At 38.5% G+C, this 17,831-nt stretch overlaps 3 protein-coding genes across 13 annotated transcripts in view; 1 reads left to right on the top strand and 2 right to left on the bottom strand.

The window, feature by feature from the left end:
- Positions 1-6,991, top strand: part of LOC124644477 — a 44,249-nt gene extending 37,258 nt beyond the window's left edge. For all 9 annotated transcript variants that reach the window (XM_047183883.1, XM_047183948.1, XM_047183931.1 and 6 more), the window contains 7 exons: positions 1,094-1,305; positions 1,989-2,341; positions 3,150-3,313; positions 3,688-3,843; positions 4,200-4,491; positions 4,856-5,022; positions 5,231-6,991. In XM_047183883.1, the coding sequence (XP_047039839.1) occupies positions 1,094-1,305; positions 1,989-2,341; positions 3,150-3,313; positions 3,688-3,843; positions 4,200-4,491; positions 4,856-5,022; positions 5,231-5,371 (1,485 nt within the window). In that variant the 3' untranslated portion in view covers positions 5,372-6,991. The remainder of the gene's footprint in view (positions 1-1,093; positions 1,306-1,988; positions 2,342-3,149; positions 3,314-3,687; positions 3,844-4,199; positions 4,492-4,855; positions 5,023-5,230) is intronic.
- A 294-nt stretch (positions 6,992-7,285) lies between these two features.
- On the bottom strand, positions 7,286-11,356 carry LOC124644525 (zinc finger CCCH-type with G patch domain-containing protein). Of its 2 annotated transcripts, XM_047183959.1 has the most exons (10): positions 10,662-11,356; positions 10,357-10,557; positions 10,109-10,183; positions 9,828-9,965; positions 9,640-9,734; positions 9,438-9,555; positions 8,926-9,112; positions 8,539-8,708; positions 8,287-8,457; positions 7,286-7,787 (listed from the first exon to the last, which is right to left on the bottom strand). In XM_047183959.1, exons 1-10 carry the CDS (start codon positions 10,701-10,703, stop codon positions 7,371-7,373), a joined length of 1,614 nt encoding a protein of 537 aa, XP_047039915.1. In that variant the 5' UTR covers positions 10,704-11,356; the 3' UTR covers positions 7,286-7,370. The 2 variants fall into 2 exon arrangements, with proteins under 2 accessions (XP_047039915.1, XP_047039923.1); XM_047183967.1 differs by lacking the exon at positions 9,828-9,965.
- A 131-nt stretch (positions 11,357-11,487) lies between these two features.
- On the bottom strand, positions 11,488-16,444 carry LOC124644537. Of its 2 annotated transcripts, XR_006986079.1 has the most exons (4): positions 16,051-16,444; positions 15,761-15,922; positions 12,238-13,756; positions 11,488-11,974 (listed from the first exon to the last, which is right to left on the bottom strand). XR_006986079.1 is itself a non-coding variant. In XM_047183984.1 (3 exons), exons 1-3 carry the CDS (start codon positions 16,098-16,100, stop codon positions 12,355-12,357), a joined length of 1,614 nt encoding a protein of 537 aa, XP_047039940.1. In that variant the 5' UTR covers positions 16,101-16,444; the 3' UTR covers positions 12,235-12,354. The 2 variants fall into 2 exon arrangements, 1 of the variants encoding a protein (XP_047039940.1); XM_047183984.1 differs by lacking the exon at positions 11,488-11,974 and having other exon boundaries at positions 12,235-13,756.
- Between the last annotated feature and the right edge of the window lie 1,387 nt (positions 16,445-17,831).

Here is a 17,831-nt window from a genome sequence, read left to right as displayed (position 1 = left end):
TTTTTTCAGTTCTAGTGCTTCTCACTCGAGCTTATCAGCTAGTTTATTAATTACCGAGGATGACGTTATCAATTTGCAAATTGAATTCGTTAGCTGAATTGTTTTTCTTGCGCTTAATTTTAAACAGACTATAATTAGGTACAATTATTATAACAATAAGGTGTGGGTGAGCATTAATATTCATAACGTTGGCTGTTATTACAATAACATCGGGTCGCAACTTTAAAAGGCCGCAGATAATGAGTCGATATAATACAGAATTAGCTGGACTTACGTGCAAACATTAAGTTGGAAATATTCCGAATATCATCATTTCCCAGTTAAGTAACAGATAATGCGTATGATAACGCATGTTTGTTTGACAGCTTCTTTGAATGGAACGTGCTTGCGATAAATATTTTGGTAATTAGATATGACACGTCCTTTTTAAATATCAAACACACAAATGTATGTAATAGATATCTTTTCATATGTAAACTGTTAGAAATATACATGAAATCATATCTTACGTCATGCATGCTTTTTAACTGAGCTCTTGAAGCCAAGTATTTAACGATATGGGATCAGCTGTATTTCTGCGTTAGCTACGTAGAACATCAATTTCATGTTACATAAGCACCTACTTTACAAGTGACACAGATGGGTAATTTGATGGATAACGTATCATTGAAAGAGGGACTATCCTATTATCTGTGAGCTACGTGTCGAGGTTGAAGTATAACTATTATAACTAACGTAATTTGTGCTTCGCGTATAATCGTCGTACATTCTTCTGGCAACAAATGTATAAATTAGGGTAGTTTGTTCTGACCATAGTTTAGCAAGCAACATAATCGAAAATTGCAGCATGAAGCTTCCAAAACTTGATTATGAATGATTTTTTCATGAGGAAGAAAATCAAATAAGATTTGAATATAGAACCTCTTGAATTGTTTCGGAAGTCAGTTGAAAAGCGTATTGTTAAAAGCGATTAACATTTTGGCAACATTCTTGGGCCAAAATGTTTGGAAATGAACTTGGCATCCACATTAGATTTGATCCATATTACAATCAATGTTGAACAAATGTTCTTACGTGTAAACTTTATCTGCAGCAAGTAGACGACTGGTCGATGGAGCTGGTGGAAGTGGAACACCGGGCGAAAGCGGCGGCGCGGGCGCTTCTGTTCGTACTCGACAGCGAGACGCGCGCCGTGGCTGCCAGCGTGGAGGCCGCACACCTCGCCGCCGCGCCCCGCGACCTGCTGCTCGTACTGCGCCCCTACTCGCGCCACCAGGCCATCGGCACCGAGACCATCTCTGACCAGTCAGTATACACTACCTCTTATAGATGAGCTTAGTTATAAGTTATAAGTTCTCTTTTGCTTCCTCAATCCATGCTTGGCGCGCGGTTCTAAGTTCAGTTAAAGAATCTGATGAACTCATGCATGATTTTATAGACACCTCCGTGTCCTCCTGATACCAGATCTACAGCCATTGACACGATAAAGATGATTCATGTCTAAACTTTGAAGCGCCCTTTGATGAGCGACGGATGTTTGTCATCTCTGACAGATTGAGTTCCTAGCTATCGTTTTCCGTATTAAATTCTCCGTATTGGGATATTATCTGGTGAATGACTCTACCAGAGGCAAACTGACGGAATGACTAAAGCAACACGTACCTATTTCATTATGTCTGACATGCCGACGTCTCATGATACACTGTAATACGGTGGATACCTGTGGTGGATACAACATGACTTTCAAAGAAATAACCTAAATGAACTTGTCAATTGTCCGCATGGTTTTGCAAATATTAGCACTTCAGAACATTTGTAACAGCCGATAAAGGAGGAGGCACGACTATCTCGTTAGCCATTGACGTCATGTCATAATCCATGAAGTTGAGATCACGCGCATGGCTCGTTGCCTCCATGTGCCGATGTGATTCTATTGTGATAACTTGTATGTAGAATGTTGCCTCAAATATTAATTTGTATGACTACAGCGAGTACGTGGAGCTGTCGCGTGCGCGAGCCACGCTGCAAGAGGCGGTGGAGAGGCGAGGGCTGCCCGCTTTCACGGACATACCGACGGCGCTGCGGTGCGCGCGAGCCGTGCTGCGCGGCGCGCGCACGCACCCGCGCCACTCGCTCGGCCACACCATCCTGCGCCTCAAGCGCGCCTACGACGCGGCGGGCGGGAGGAACTCGCGCTTACCGCGCGCCAAAGCCGTCGACGCGCTAAAGGACGCGACCAGAGCGCCTCGTGAGGTCGCAGAGCGGTGTCTACCGCCCACGGCCGACACCGTCGACTTCGAGACGTTCTGCGCCGCCGTCGCAGAGCTCGCCGCCGACGCAGGTCAGTACGACTCCCGCTTTTATGTCGGTAACGCTCGTTAAAATGCTGTCAGTTTCTGCTAATACTCCGTCCATAAACTCATTTGAATGTGTCATATTTGCTGTTTACGTTGACATTTTCAATATTATGGCGTCATAGTAGAAATTTTGGCAGAGTTTTGACGCTACGCAGTAATGTGTAGTGGGTAGGTCGCGGCGAGGTGGCGGGCTGGTGGTAAGGCTGGTGTTTGTTGAAGGGCGCGACAGTGCTTGCGCGGCGGAGGGCTCGGGCGTGGCGTGGCGCGTGCGGCGCGCCTTCCGCTCGCTGCGCGCGTACCTCTCCCCGCCCGCTGTCGGTGCGTGTGCGCACTACTCACACATCACCCCACGTCACCCGCGTACTCAACACTTTATAACCGAATGCATTTGAACCGCTTGCAACGCATTCGACGCCAACGCTCTTGTTTCATATAGTTCTAATTATTTTTCTCAATCTCAATTTTTGTCTTTTGTGGGTGCTATTGCTAAATCGTATTGAAAAATTCTTGATTGAATGATAGCTTGTATCGCTTTTTTAAAGTATAAATTGTTACTTCTTATACAAAACTTTTATTGATCATAACAAAAATCATTGCTTGCGGTATTTATGGGTACTTCACTACCATTTTTATTCCCACTGTTCTTACAACTATTCGCAATCATCATATCATGGATTCGTTCATCTGTACTTTTGAGTTTTAGTTTTGTTTTTGATGAATTCTCTTTGTCTGCTGTAAATATTCCGCTTCCAAGTTTAGTGCAATGTGTCATGTGATGTGTTTTATTTGCAGAGTCTCAGGGTCGCAACGGTCAGGAGACGGAGGCGACGGGTGGGGAACTTCGCTCGGAGGCGCGGGGATTTGAGCCCGCGGCACGAGACACTAACAATGGACTTCGCCTTGTCAATCCCCGGTTAAAAGCTTACGGAAGAAAGCTTGGTTTATTCATTCCTAAGGTATTTAATATTTTATATAAGATAATTATATAGTCCATGGAAAATTGACATAACTTTCTGTTTAACAAAAATTGACATAACTTTTTGATCTTATTTAGTGAAGATCATTGTTTACTGCGAAGAAAACCTAGCGCAGTCAACTCGGAAATACGTCATATTTAACATTCTCTAGTAAACTATTAGAAGACCAACTTTCCGCAGTAAACAATCTAGTCTTTGTGTCTCTATTCAATCGTATTTATAGAATATACCATGTATATAGTCAAAAGTATATAGAATATGTACCATATATGTAGTATAGTATATACCAAGAATGTTAAAGAACAAAATTTAGGTACCTTTTAATATAACCTTTTTACCTTGTTAACTTTCAGAATGGCGGTCACCGCGCATCGTTAGACAGCGCGGGCGGCGCGGCGGGCGACAGCGGCGACGCGGTGTTCACGCCGGGCACGGAGCGGCGCCTCGAGCGCCTGCCCGCCATGCTCGGAGCGCCCACGCACGACGTCTATCTGGGTGGCACTTTCCCGGTACATGACATGCCAATTTACTGTTCAAAAATACAGTTCCCGTTAAATAATTACAACCGAAAGTTAGTTTATGTGGGAATCGGATATAAAAGTCAACTAATTTTGACAAAAAAATCATACCCACAGAATAAAATAGTGTGTACATTTTTAGCTACAAGAGCATACCATCATCATCATCTGCTTAGTCTTTTTGGAGTACCAATGTTTTGCAATCCTCTATTATCTGATCTCCTCCATCCAGTTACCCGGGCAGTCCCATATCCCTTTGGTTGTCAGACTAAGTACCATACAGAATAAAGTTGTACATTTTTATACTTACTAGAATATAAAACTAATTAAGGCTAATTTCCATTTAGAGCAACAACACTCGTCCAGAAGAAGTTTTACGAAGGGAAGGCTTCACGTACGTTGTTCCCCGGGCCAACGACTACACGCGGATGTTCTCAACGCCCGGGCGTCGGGCCGCTCCCGCGCACCCCGAGTCGCCGCGCCGCGACAAGAAGCCGCGCCCCGCCACGCTGGAGCCCGACGACCGCGATGTTCAGCTAAGGGACCGCGCCGCCGACGACCGACACGACAGGAATGATCGCCTCAGCGCCTCCGACTTCTATACCGTCACCGATGACGTTACGCCGCAGCCTTTCAAAGGTACTTGTTCCGATACAACATTATATACTCTCCACTCACAAAAAACAAGATCCCCCTAGTTGCTGGTATAAGTTAGAGCAGCAATAAAGCTCGTCCCCATGACAATTATGTCTCTATCGATCGCGGAACTAAAGGCAATTGCTCAAGTGCTTGATGAATATGAGGGGCCTATATCCCATTTTATTTGTATCGTATAAGTATAGTGATAAGTCATCGATATCAAGCCGCAACTAATGGGCAACATTTTGCAACATCATCACTATTATCAGCCGACTTAACGGCTATCAATCCGTCTACAAAATTACAAACAATGACGGTACAATTCTGTAAGTTTCGACACGTGTTAAGTATCGTTTGTTTACAGGAACGTACGACGAGGACTTGTTACTGGGGTCGCGAGTACTGGTGTTCGCGATGAGTGAAGACGCGCCATGCTTCGCGGCGATGGTACTGGCCGCCCACTACATGGGACTACGGCCTGCGAACACCGTGTTGTTAGTACAACCCATGGACCCACAGAAAGCCCTTAATGTAAGATGAATATAATATCTACATTTTTATGTCCCTCATTAGGAACTTAGGGAACTACTTTCCGAACCGGAATGTGACAGTCATTTATAACGAAGAAATCAAAAAGAATTTTCTAAATGCATCCAATAAGAAATTACCCAATCAGTATAGGTCGTTTTATGTTACCCATTATACTCAGCAAAACACTAATAAGTTATGTTGTCTACAGTATAGCGAAGCAGCTGTGAAGGATTACAACCGGGGCCGCCACTACCTCTCCGACTTAGCGAAACGGTCCGGTGTTCCCGTGTTCAACAATGTCGACTCAACGATGGCGTGTGTCGTCAGCCGGCTCCGAGCTACGCTATAGCATCAATAAGTGCCAGTCCCCGGGACTCACTACATACCTTATATCCACTGATGTAAGGATCATAACTGTGTTAGACACTCGAATATCGATTGTTATCGGTATATCGGAATTATTTTAATAAAGGCAGCAGTGATAGCTGTCTGTTATTCACTAAAGTCCGCCGCTTCGAATTTATAATAGAGTAATTGAACACAACGGCAGTTGAAGCGAATCTCATGTAAGCATCGTCACTGTTGTGATCGCGATTTGATTTCGTATTCGTTATTTGATTGCGATGCTTCGAGAAGCGGCTTAATCACAACTCACATAATAAAGACATCACAAAAATATAATTCATCATAAAACAATCATAGGGTAATTACTTTTACTTGCGTGGCGAAGAGTCTCATAAGAGTGTACTTATTAATTTCAAGACGTTTAGTTTAGTACAAAGAATGTCTCTCTTTTATTTCATCACTCTCTATTGCATTATCTAATGTAATATATAGATATTAAAATAAATATAATTCAATGAATGTATGAGCGAGAATGGATGGTGACGGTAATCTTGATGAGGATATAACAAATCTCTGTGATGAATTTGTCTAGGAAATTTTTATAGTACTTTCAATGCATAAGCATATATTAGATGATAACTATACATATTAGTATTGTTACAAACTCAGGTACAGGTAGTAGTCACATGATAGCGCGTGTGGTGGAATATTGTCTAGTGTACACAACGAGCTTTATAAACGACTCAAAGTCCAATCAAGACATCATAGTCCGAAAAATTGGCCTCCATCAGTTTGCTCCTTTTAAAGTGATTTGTAGCATTCTTTAGTACCTTATTTAGTTAGAAAGAGTATTACCTAGGGACACAAGAGAGTGAGTGTTACTGATAGGCCATATCTCTCTAAGTACTTGTGTAAAATACATGTGACGTTCTACTTTTATCTTTACTACCTATTTTCATGAACGCACAGTTTTATGTTGATCATGATTTACTGGGGCTCACATTGGTTCAAACAGCCGAGTGAACTTCGCACAGTGGGTCTATTAGCCAATTTCTAAATCTTGTTAGTACTAATAATATTGCATTGGCGAATGCTTTTGTAGACATCAGCACTTTACGAAAACTGATTGAGAAAAAGTACAAATATCTTGCTCACGTAGCAATTTTAAGAGGTTTTAGTAGTTATTATTTGAATGATAGCAATGCAAACTAAAATTTTATAACATTTAATATTGTATACTCATTTTTTATTATAATAAATTGTACCTTTTCTAAAATATCTAATATGCGTCATTGTTAACGCTTGCAAGTGGATAATTATGAAATTAGGTTATTAAAGCCACAATTCCATACCTAATTTAGGTATAATCTATAATATTGAGTAGTTTAGTGGTAAAAATATTTGACCCACTGTCACTAAAATTAAATTCGTAATAATAAAATCCAGCAAATATTATTTGCTAGTCACACACGCCCATTAACATTTTAAGTACTTTGTTAATATTGATCGATAGTACAAATATCTAATTTATAGAAAAATATGTCATATATTAATTGTAATTTTATGCCATGTACGCTTATTTTAAACTAAACATCACATATGTAAATATAGAAATTTGTAATTATCCCAGTGTTTCATTGTTGCTGCCAATTGGCGTCCGCTACCTCGAATACCTCGATACAACATTACTTTCTCTTATCAAAGTGAGAGTCCGTATGTTAGACGCCGCACGCTATTGAATATATTTATAAATGAGTACAGCTGTTTTCCACAGGTTCACCCGCGTCCCGCCTCTTAAGTATTACTCACAGATGTTAAACCTTGTCGACTATATTTTGTAGCCATTTTGGGTTGAAAATTTCAAGACTTTCAACTTAACGCAATTTTCTTTTGTTAAGCCTATGTAAAAATTAAATCGTATCTCATAATTTAATTTATTTTCAACATTGAATTATAAATAATTCACTTAAATATAATGCTTAACACTACATTGAACTAACTTATTAAAATATGGTCATTTTTTCTTTGTCTTTTCTATGTGATTGTTCCTTAGAAATCTGCTTTTCTTTCTGTACAAGACTGTCCAGCTCTTTATTTTTCTCTAAAATCTGGAGAGTAATGCTTCTATGCCCGTTAGATCCAGAGGGATACTTAATTAATGAACTATTCAGTTTGATTATCTCCTTTTCAATTCGTTTTTTGTCTTCAGTAATTTTGAATTGTTCTACGTTCAATACTTTGCTTGAAGACTGTTTGACGTCGAGAGAGGTTTCGGGTTCGTTATCTGGCTCGGTTTTATCGCCTAGAGTTCGATTTAGGAAATTGAAGACATTATGTCTTTCCCGCTCTTTTTCTCGTTCATAAGCTCGTTTGTTACGTTCTTCTTCCTTTTTCTGCAGCCTTCGCAACTTTTGTTCAACCTATAAGTATGAAGGTTTAGTTTAGATGTTAAAAATATAGCAATTCCACATTTCTGTGCAATTTATCATCATCCTCCGAGCCTTTTCCCAACTATGTTGGGGTCGGCTTCCAGTCTAACCGGATTCAGCTGAGTACCAGTGCTTTACAAGAAGCGACTGCCTATCTGACCTCCTCAACCTAGTTACCTGGGCAACCCGATACCCCTTGGTTAGGCTGGTGTCAGACTTACTGGCTTCTGACTACCCGTAACGACTGCCAAGGATGTTCAATGACAGCCGGGACCTACAGTTTAACGTGCCATCCGAAACACAGCCAATGGTTTCTAAGATATACTTAGAAAGTACATACAAACTTTGTTTTTGTAGTTGCATTGGTACTTGCCTGACCTGGGATCGAACGCGCGCCCTCATACTTGAGAGGTTGGTTCTTTGCCCACTAGGCCACCACGACTCTTCACTTACGACTTGCGCAATTCTTTATGTATTTAAAATATTTTACCTTTAATGGGTCTTGAGCAGCGTGTTTCTCAGAGATAGCCATACACTGGTCTAGACTCTTGCCCACTGGTAGAACGCGAGCCTCAACCGGCTGAACACGACCGTCGCTTGCCGCGCCCAGACCAGTTCCCGGAATATAACCCATTGCTAACATCATCTTTGAGCCCATACCCTGTAAAACATAGGTATTTCAGTAACTATCGAAGCCAAGCATAGCTTTAATTATTTTTTATAAGATTGAATACATACTCACTCTAGTATGTCGCTCCCACTCCCCCATAGGGGTGTTATTTTCATTAAGAAGACTTTTTTCAACAAGTAGCTTGGTATTATCTGTGATATTATTTTCACATACTGCTTTGCTTTGTGGATACTCTGTATCACTTAAACTATCTTCAGAGTCACTATCCTCGTCATTTTCATCTGCAAATTTAACTTATTTTAGTCTTTAACAACCAGAAGACAGTTCAAGCAGGTTTTAGAAGAAGGGATAAGAGTTCTCAGGAGGTAACTTTACCTCTTGCAGTATTACTTTACATCTTTTTACATTACACCGCCATGCCTTATCTAAAGTACCCTTTACAATATTAATGAAGTTACAGCAAATAAAATACAGTCAAATTGTTAAAATAAAACTTACTATTCAATGGGACAATTTCCTCTATTTTAACTTTGTATTCATCAGCACCCTGTTTCCTCTTCTCTCCAGTATGCACACCATGCTCCAGTTTAACTGAACAAGTTCTTTTATCTAAATCTATGCTTTTTATCACTGCTCTATGCCATAAGTGATATTTTTCTGTAGATTTCTTGACTAGGGATATATCCTGTAATCAATGTGTTTTGATTTATAGATTTATATTAATCACAAGTTCCAGCCAGGCCTAGTAGGTACTACTTGGCACACATGGATAAAAAGTAGCCTGTATGTAAGACGATAAATAAGCTATATTATTGCCAAGTTTCATTGAAATCTATCTAGGGTTGAAAAAGAAACAAACATCCATACATACAAACTTTCACATTAATAAATATTCTTGGAATTGAGGATATCCTAATATTGTTAATCTATTCTCTAGATAGTGACACTTTATTAAAAGATTCTGAAAATAGAAAATGCTTAAAAATTACCAAGTACATTTCAATAATTACCTCATTGTCTGGTGGTTTTAGTTTCATCAATATTCTACTACCTACTTTAATTGAACTAAAATCAGGCTCTATTGCTTCTTTTAAATTTGATAAATGCACTAATGCACCATGGGAATATCTGTAATGTTAAATATTTATGTTTAATTTATACTCCCAACAAATTGTAAATTGTCTTATTACCTATTACAAATGAAGTACTCACCTACATTGTTCATCATCAAACTTACATTCACCATCAAGATAGAAAGGACATGGTAACATTTCAGCATGTGTTGGGTGAGTAAATAGAACACGGACCTGAAAAGGATTAGTTAAAAAAGGTTTAATAATACATACTTAATTTGAATAACTATAATACAAATAGAAATATCATTGGAATAAGACTCATACCTGAAGATCTTGGAATTGGTCATTATCCTGCCGAGGTACAACTGCACTGACCATAGCATTGTATAAGCCAGGCTGACCACCCCACTTGTGTGTGTGGTACACAGCACACTTCATACCCAACAATGAAGACAGCTCATCCTTTAAAAAATATTAATTGAGAAAATAAATAATAGTACATAGCTTCTTGTTATATAACTCCAAAAAGATCAATGCATAAGTTTAGATCGACATTGATGTCTATGCCTGATTCAAATGTTTAAAAAAGGTTTGACTGGGTATACCTCTATATCCTCCTCATCACTGTCAGATTTATCCTCCTTAGCTGATTCATAAGCCCCACTTTTAGCCATTTCTTGCTGGAAAACATGATGCATTAGTTTACACAAAACTTCTTTTAGAGATATTTGAATATAAGGAATGCGTAAGGAAAGGGACAACCAAAGTTACAATGGATAGATTTTGGGAAAGTCAACATAAGGGCAACAGGATGATTATGATGGTATACAAATACAAGTTTCAAAGTTTTTACCATGAACAAAGCGTACTCGTCGTCCAATTCGCCTTTATTTTCTGAAGTTTGGGGTTCAACAGGCTTGTCTTTAGGAACCATTGCTTCTAAGTTTTCTTTAGTGAGTTCGATAAGTTGTTGTAAATCTGATCGTAGTGACAACAGAGACTCCTTTTCCGTTTCATCATTGACTGACTCCAGTGTGAGATTGACCATTGCAAGCTAGGAATATAGGTAACAAATTATTATTGATTGATTTACAAAGAATTGTTAATGTTTATTATCAAACTTTATTGACACTATGTTCATAATGAAATCATATTAACCTGTTCTTCATACTCATTCAGGGACTTCTGCAAATCGTCCATTATCGATTTCTAAACAAATAATTGAGTTTTTACAAAGAACATTAAACAAAAATTGCCTAAATTAAAATAATATACCGCAGCCACACACACATGGCCTAATTATTTTGACACTGACATGACATTTTTTCAGGAATCATGGGTTACCAGTTACCAGATTATAAAATCTCATAATAAATAATAATCAGATAATAAATAATAAACACACTTTCACCCGCAAACCCAAAAACTATCTCGCGCACCCGGATAAAAGTAGCCTATAAGATATCGTTCCTCGATAAATATTAAGGGTATCTAACACTGAAAGATTTTTTGAAATCCTACCCTAATGGTAGGACCTGCGCAGAAGTGATTTATTGCCATAAGTGTACGGTGCGCAAAGCGATCCCCACTCTTCCGCCGAGAGCTCATTATCCGTGCCGATAATTATACCAGGCAGCATTCGTTGTAGTGAATTATTTTCTTTAGGCAGCCTCGTTACTGTCGTATGATTTAGAATTACTCGAAGGGGATAAGCAGAATACATTCGTTATCAATATGAATTCTTAAAAAATTGGATTGTGTGAGATAATCTGACTTCAGAAAGCCGTGCCACCTATCCTATACATTTTTGATGCTTGATAATGAATTCCGATTTAATTGCACAAAAAGAAAACATCAGAGAAAAACTTCAATTCTAAAGTATGAAAATTAATTTTGTTATCATTAGTTGTATTTTTCATAATATAACACTACATGGAACATGCTTAGCTAAATTCTTGGGATAGGGTTTAAAAATAACACTTCATTTCTCGGTTATATCATAAGTTTAATTACAGTCGTAAGAAAGTAAGAAAGGCTACCATAATTTTTTTAAAATACAAACTCAATAGGTATTACTGGTTACGATTGCTGCCTTCGCTATCTATACTAATATTATAAAGCTGAAGAGTTTGTTTGTTTGTTTGAACGCGCTAATCTCAGGAACTACTGGTCCGATTTGAAAATTTCTTTCAGTGTTAGATAGCCCATTTATCGAGGATGGCTATAGGCTACTTTTTATCCCGGAACGGGAAGTAGTTCCTACGGGATGCGGGTGAAACCGCTGGCAGAAGCTAGTGTAAAATAAAACTGCTATCTGCCATCACTTTCACGTCATAACATTCAATTATTGTATCGAGTCTCCTTGCCTCTTTTCACCCATTCAAAACAAGAACCCTAAAATGATATTATGGTTCAATTTACATCATCTTTTTCTTAAGGTGTTGACTACAATCATAAGTTGACTATATAATACGGTAGTTTCCAACGAGTCAAATTCATTACTTTTATTTAACTGTCAAAAACTGTCACTTTCTTTGCAATATGTATGAAAGCGCAACTTATGACGTCACAGATTTTTCACATCAAACTGGATTCTTATTTAGCTTATATTATCAATAAAAAAATTTAATCAATTATTCCATCAAAACGATAAATGGAAGTGACATTATTTTTAGATGCTTCACTAAATGAATATGACAACGTAATTTATTTTTGACCTAGTCATCCACCCAATTATAATGCTATACAATAACATAAAATAATGATGTTTACAAACTAGTTATCAATAACATAAAATTAAATTAAACTTAGAATAAAATTACAAGGAATTACTGGAAGTTATGGCAGTTATTCATAATTCACTTAATGTTTGAATTGTAATTTTCTTTATAACAGTTGCTATGATTTTCTTTACGGTTTCACCTGTATAATTTTCATTGTTATCAAAATTAATAGAAATGGTTTGGAATGCATCATTCATGATATTTTTTATTTTATCGCCAATATTTCCATTATTGACATTTGTGTTGCTGACTAAATCGTCATATTTCTTCAACATAGTAGACAATTCCTCATCCTTTTCTTTAGTATTGTTTTCTAAATTATTTATTTTCTTTAATAATGCATTTTCACTACTAGCTTGGCTGCTTCTCTCTTCGTCATATTTACTTTTTAATATTTTGATTTCTTCCTGAAGACATGATATTTCTCTGCTTTTTTCTTGGTTGATCTTTTCTAATTCAGAGACTTTATTCTTCAATATTTCATTTTGATTGTCATTCTGAGCAAGGATTGGTCTAGTAGCATGTTCAATACTTTTATCTCGTCCTGGTTTCAGTAATTCTTCATAAACTTTTATTTTATTTTCATACTCAGCTAACAACTTCATCAAAATGTCTGAATTTATACTTGAATTTCCTTTTTGTTCAAAGTTATTGATTTTTTCTATAACAGAGTCCACTTTGTCAGTTATCCTGTTCATATTTATTCTTAGCTCACTATTACTTATTCTCTGTTCTGATATAAACATGCCCATTTCATTGCTGGGAGTTGATACAAGATTTGTGCTTGTAACTGGTAATAACTGCCCAGTGTGAAATAAAGGAACATTTCCTACAGATTCTGTTTTAGGCACTATTATTCTCTGATGAGACTCTATCATCTGGTGTGAGTCAGACACGTTTTCTGGATTATTTCTTTTTAGAATATTTTTTGCTGGTTTGTGTCTAACAGACTTTGGTTGAGTCTCAATTTCCATTGTATCTGAGGAATCACTAGTTCTTTCTACAGGAAGGGTTCTTGTTGGCAAAACAGAATGGCCCATGTTTGCCATCCTGTTCAAAATGGAAGCTTTTGTTTTTCTATTAATTGAGGAGTCAGTATCACTACCCTTGTCAATTTTCTTGTTTACATCTGGAGTATCAGCAATCTTGATGGCATCCTCTGATGCTGGCTTAGGGGGATCTTGATCTGTATAGGTTGAATATTTAATGTTTACTTGAAACTTAGTTAAATATTCAGCAACCTTTTCCACTTCTTCTTTTGTACCATATACACTCCAGTACTTCCTCTGATTATCATAATAAGACACATAAGTGTTGTTTTTAATTGTGACCTCTAAATTGGATGAAATTGTGGTACAAGACAAGGTAGTTTTGTTAGAGTCATAGAGTACAATGTTATGAGCACCAGTTTTCTGTATTTTAACAATGGCAAAACCTATTTTCCCTCTTGCTGTGTATACATTGTTGAACCTGAAAGACAGAAATTTATATTGTCATACTAAATTTATGAATGTTTAGTTTGTTTCATATTTTTATCATTTATTTATTTTTGAACATATATTTTACATTTTTAAATATTAAATATAAAAATAAAAAACATTTAAAAATATAAAAAATAGGTTGCCACCGATATCGGGCACAGGGTCCAAGGTACCGGTGGTTAGGGTCCCAGAGACAGAAACCTCCGCACAATACGCGCCGTATCAAGGAGTACTGCCTCCTGAATCAGTCCCTTGATCCAGCCGCCTAACGAGAGCCTCCTGAGGTGTTGGTCGAGGCTCTTGGCTATTAGACCATTGGCCGTAACGACAATCGGCACAATGACAGCCGTGTCGACATTCCACATGGCGACAATCTCGTGCGCTAAGTCAAGATACTTTATTTGTTTCTCTTTCTCAGCTTTCATGAGGTTCTCGTCATGCGGAACGGCGACATCGACTATCATCGCGCGGCGCGCTAATCGATCTATCACCACTATATCAGGCTTATTGGCTGCAATAGTCCTGTCAGTGATGATAGATCGATCCCAGTACAACGTGATATGGTCGTTTTCGAGAACTGGGTCGGGCGCATACCTGTAGTACGGTACCTCAAGATCTACAAGTTTGTACTGCAGAGCAAGCTGCTGGTGGATGATCTTGGCCACTTGGTTATGTCTATGCAAATATTCACCGTTAGCCAAACGAGAACAACCAGAAATAATATGTCTGATAGACTCACCTGAATGGTGACATGCCCAACATATTGCAACCGTCCCGTCTCTCATGATATATCTCCGGTAGTTATTCGTAAGGATAACTTCGACCATAATTGCACATACAAACCCTTCGGTTTCTCCAAATAAGTCACTGAAGCATAGCCAAGATACGGACGCTTTGAAGTATACATCGGGGCCATGAAGAGCCCTGAAGAAGCGTCCGTGTAGCTGTTTGCTCTGCCATACCTTCTTGCGATCATGGGTAGTTAGTACCACAGGTTTGCGCCAGTTCTCATTTGCCAACGATAGCGGGGTGAGTCCTCTGTCCACTGCTACCACATCACGGTGCATACCCACGTCGCTTTTGAGAAAATACTCTTTGTTGGTTGTGGAGCGTTTTTGCATTTAAAAAGCCTCGACCTCCACATTTCCGCGGGATGTACAGTCTCATCACCAACCTCGCGGGTGATGCATTCGTTCTGCGGTCAACAGTGTGCGGACTCTCCTATCCAGGGCATCTAATTCAGTTTGAGTCCATTTGAGTATGCCGAAGGAGTACATCAGGACTGGCATGACCCAACCATTAAAGGCGCAAACCTTGTTGCCGCCCGATAAGGAACTTTTTAGAACCCTATTCAGGCGGCCAAAGAAACGCTCCCGTAATGATTGTTTCATGACAGCCACATTGATGCCTAACCCCTCCGCCATACCCAGGTATTTATATGTATCGTTTGCGGAGAGTGATCTCAGGTTTATAGAATCTGAGAGTTGTACTCCCTCAGATTCCACAATTCCTCCTCGCTTTACATGCATGACTGCACATTTGTCCACACCAAATTCCATCCTGATGCAACTACTGAAAGTTTCAGTGACCTTCAGTAGCTTCATCAGCTGCAATTCCGTGGTAGCAAACAGTTTCAGATTGTCCATATAAAGCAAATGGGATATAACCTGACCCCCTCTCCGCAAAGGATAGCCCAGCCCCGAACCCTCGAGCAATGTGCTCAATGGGTTCAAGGCCAGGCAAAACCAAAGTGGACTCAAACTGTCACCCTGGAATATTCCCCGCTCGATCTTAATGGGATCGCCGGTCCCTTCAATTTGTCGACATCCTGGATAGTGAAGAACCGTTCTCTATTGCTCCATACATGACGCAAGAAAGGTGCGTAAAGTTGTATTTATTTTATACAACTCCAGCACCCTCCTAAGCCATGCATGGGGGACCGAGTCGTAGGCCTGTTTCATATTATTGTTATTGTAGTTGCAATTCAACTTACCATTCATGTCCAATGAGTGCACAGGCAAATATGCATTCAGTTGTCTTTGCTGGTTCTGGTTTTGGAACAATGTTTTGTGGCTTCGGAGGAACGTACTTTAATGAGTCATTTGCTTTCCCATCGCTTTTTGTCACATTACCAAAGATATTGGCCAGTGATGTGCTGTAAGATCAACGAATTCAAGAATTATGGAAATTTATTTAAATAATAGATAGGTCATCAAGATAACTACGGCGAGTCAAACATGAAATATCAGGCATGATAAAAGTTTATTAATATACACAACTTACCCAGCTACTGGGGTAAAGAAGTCATCATCAACTTCATCAGTTTCTAACATCTTGCTTTGTAATATTTCTGCTAATTTACTTCTATAATTTCAATTGAAGGCGATAAGAGGTCATTGCTTCCACATTATATCCATGTTATTGAGTTAAAAACTAAATTATGATAATGTTTTGATTTTTCCAGGCCTACTGCCTACAGTAGATAGTGTCAATCAAACTTGTCAAAGTACCGTACTCTCAGTCAATGTCAAAACGGAGTTTATGAAAACCAATGAAAACGCAAGGAAAATTAAACTCGGAAGAACGACAATAGAGGCCAATTTTCTAAATATAATTCGTTAATTATTTTAGATTGTATTTAAACAAATCAAGTTAATTTTAAGGCAAAAAAAAAAATAAGTCGGCAACTTAAAGTGATAAAAAGCCAATCAGATAAGAAATCGTGTCGTGTTGTACGAATTGTAAACTAAATCGACTATATTTTGCGCCTATTTTTATAAGGTCAGAGTAGATTCTATCGATTTGAATATTTGTAATTTAAGTTAATGAAACATTACATTAAAATAATAAAGTAAGAACATGATTACGTTTTTCAAATAATGCATTGCGATAATAATTTTATTACTCACTTTTACCTCGTAACAAAGAATAAATTGCTTTATGCAAAGCATGCACGTCAATCGACTAATTAAGAATTCGTTGTATACAGTTGAGATTACAACTCTATATTGACTGATTCACGTCACACACACTGTCCTGTGGAAAAGCGCGGAAAACCTGAACTTTGGCGGACGTGTTTTCTTTTGCTCGAGTTGAAAAATAATTTTTATATTGGATTAGATTAAGTTTTTGTATATATTCTATCCTAATATTTTGTAGTTTAGTTATAGTGTTAGTGTAAATTCTATTTGGTAAGTTTTTTATTTAGTTTCTTTTTATAACATGGATCCTCCGGATGATCCCGGAGGAACATTGCCGCCCGAAGTTGGGCATTATGTAACAGTGTCGAATAACGACACCGGAGTAGACACTGATGGCTCCGCCGTCAGTACTACTAATACAAAGAGAAAAAGGGTATCCACACGTAGCCTTTGCAAACAGTGTAATAAGAGAAGGCGCAAAAATGGCGCGAAAACTCAGTCGGACTGCAGTTGTGGCGTGGTGGACATGGAGACTGATAGTACGTCTGTTCCTATTGTTAGTTCGCATATTGATATCCCAAATGTATCTCCACAGAAACCGGTTTCGGTAGCCAGATTGGTATACAATTCTTCCGATGCGGCACCATTTCTTGTACATATACAGAGAGAGCAAACTGCTCCCAGCGATAATAGCTACTTAAACCCAATTTCGTTTGGCAGGTTTTTAAGGAGGAATTCTTTTAAAGGCATTGTTAACGGTAGTTTAAAAAAAATTGGTCGCAATCGTCTGGTTGTATCTTTTACTACATACCTAGACGCCAACTCTTTTATTACCAATAGCTTATTAGAAAAAGAACATTTCAAAGCTTTCATTCCAACTTTCTCGGTGACCCGCATGGGCGTCGTTAGAGGCGTTCCCATGGAGTGGTCTGATGATGATGTCCTCGAAAATATTTCAGTCCCAATTGGTTGTGGAAAGATTTTAAAATTGAGGAGGATCAAACGTAAGACTGTTGTAGATGGCAAATCCGAGTTTAAAAACACTGAAACTGTTATATTAACTTTTGATGGTCAAGTGTTACCAAAGCGGGTGTATATGTGCTACACTTCATTAGCTGTAGATCTATACATTTACCCTACAAT

Source organism: Helicoverpa zea, chromosome 2, assembly GCF_022581195.2.
Source record: "Helicoverpa zea isolate HzStark_Cry1AcR chromosome 2, ilHelZeax1.1, whole genome shotgun sequence".
Taxonomy (NCBI): Eukaryota; Metazoa; Arthropoda; class Insecta; order Lepidoptera; family Noctuidae; genus Helicoverpa; species Helicoverpa zea.
The sequence above is the reverse complement of the archived record's forward strand: the minus strand, read 5'-3'. Positions and strand labels throughout refer to the sequence as shown.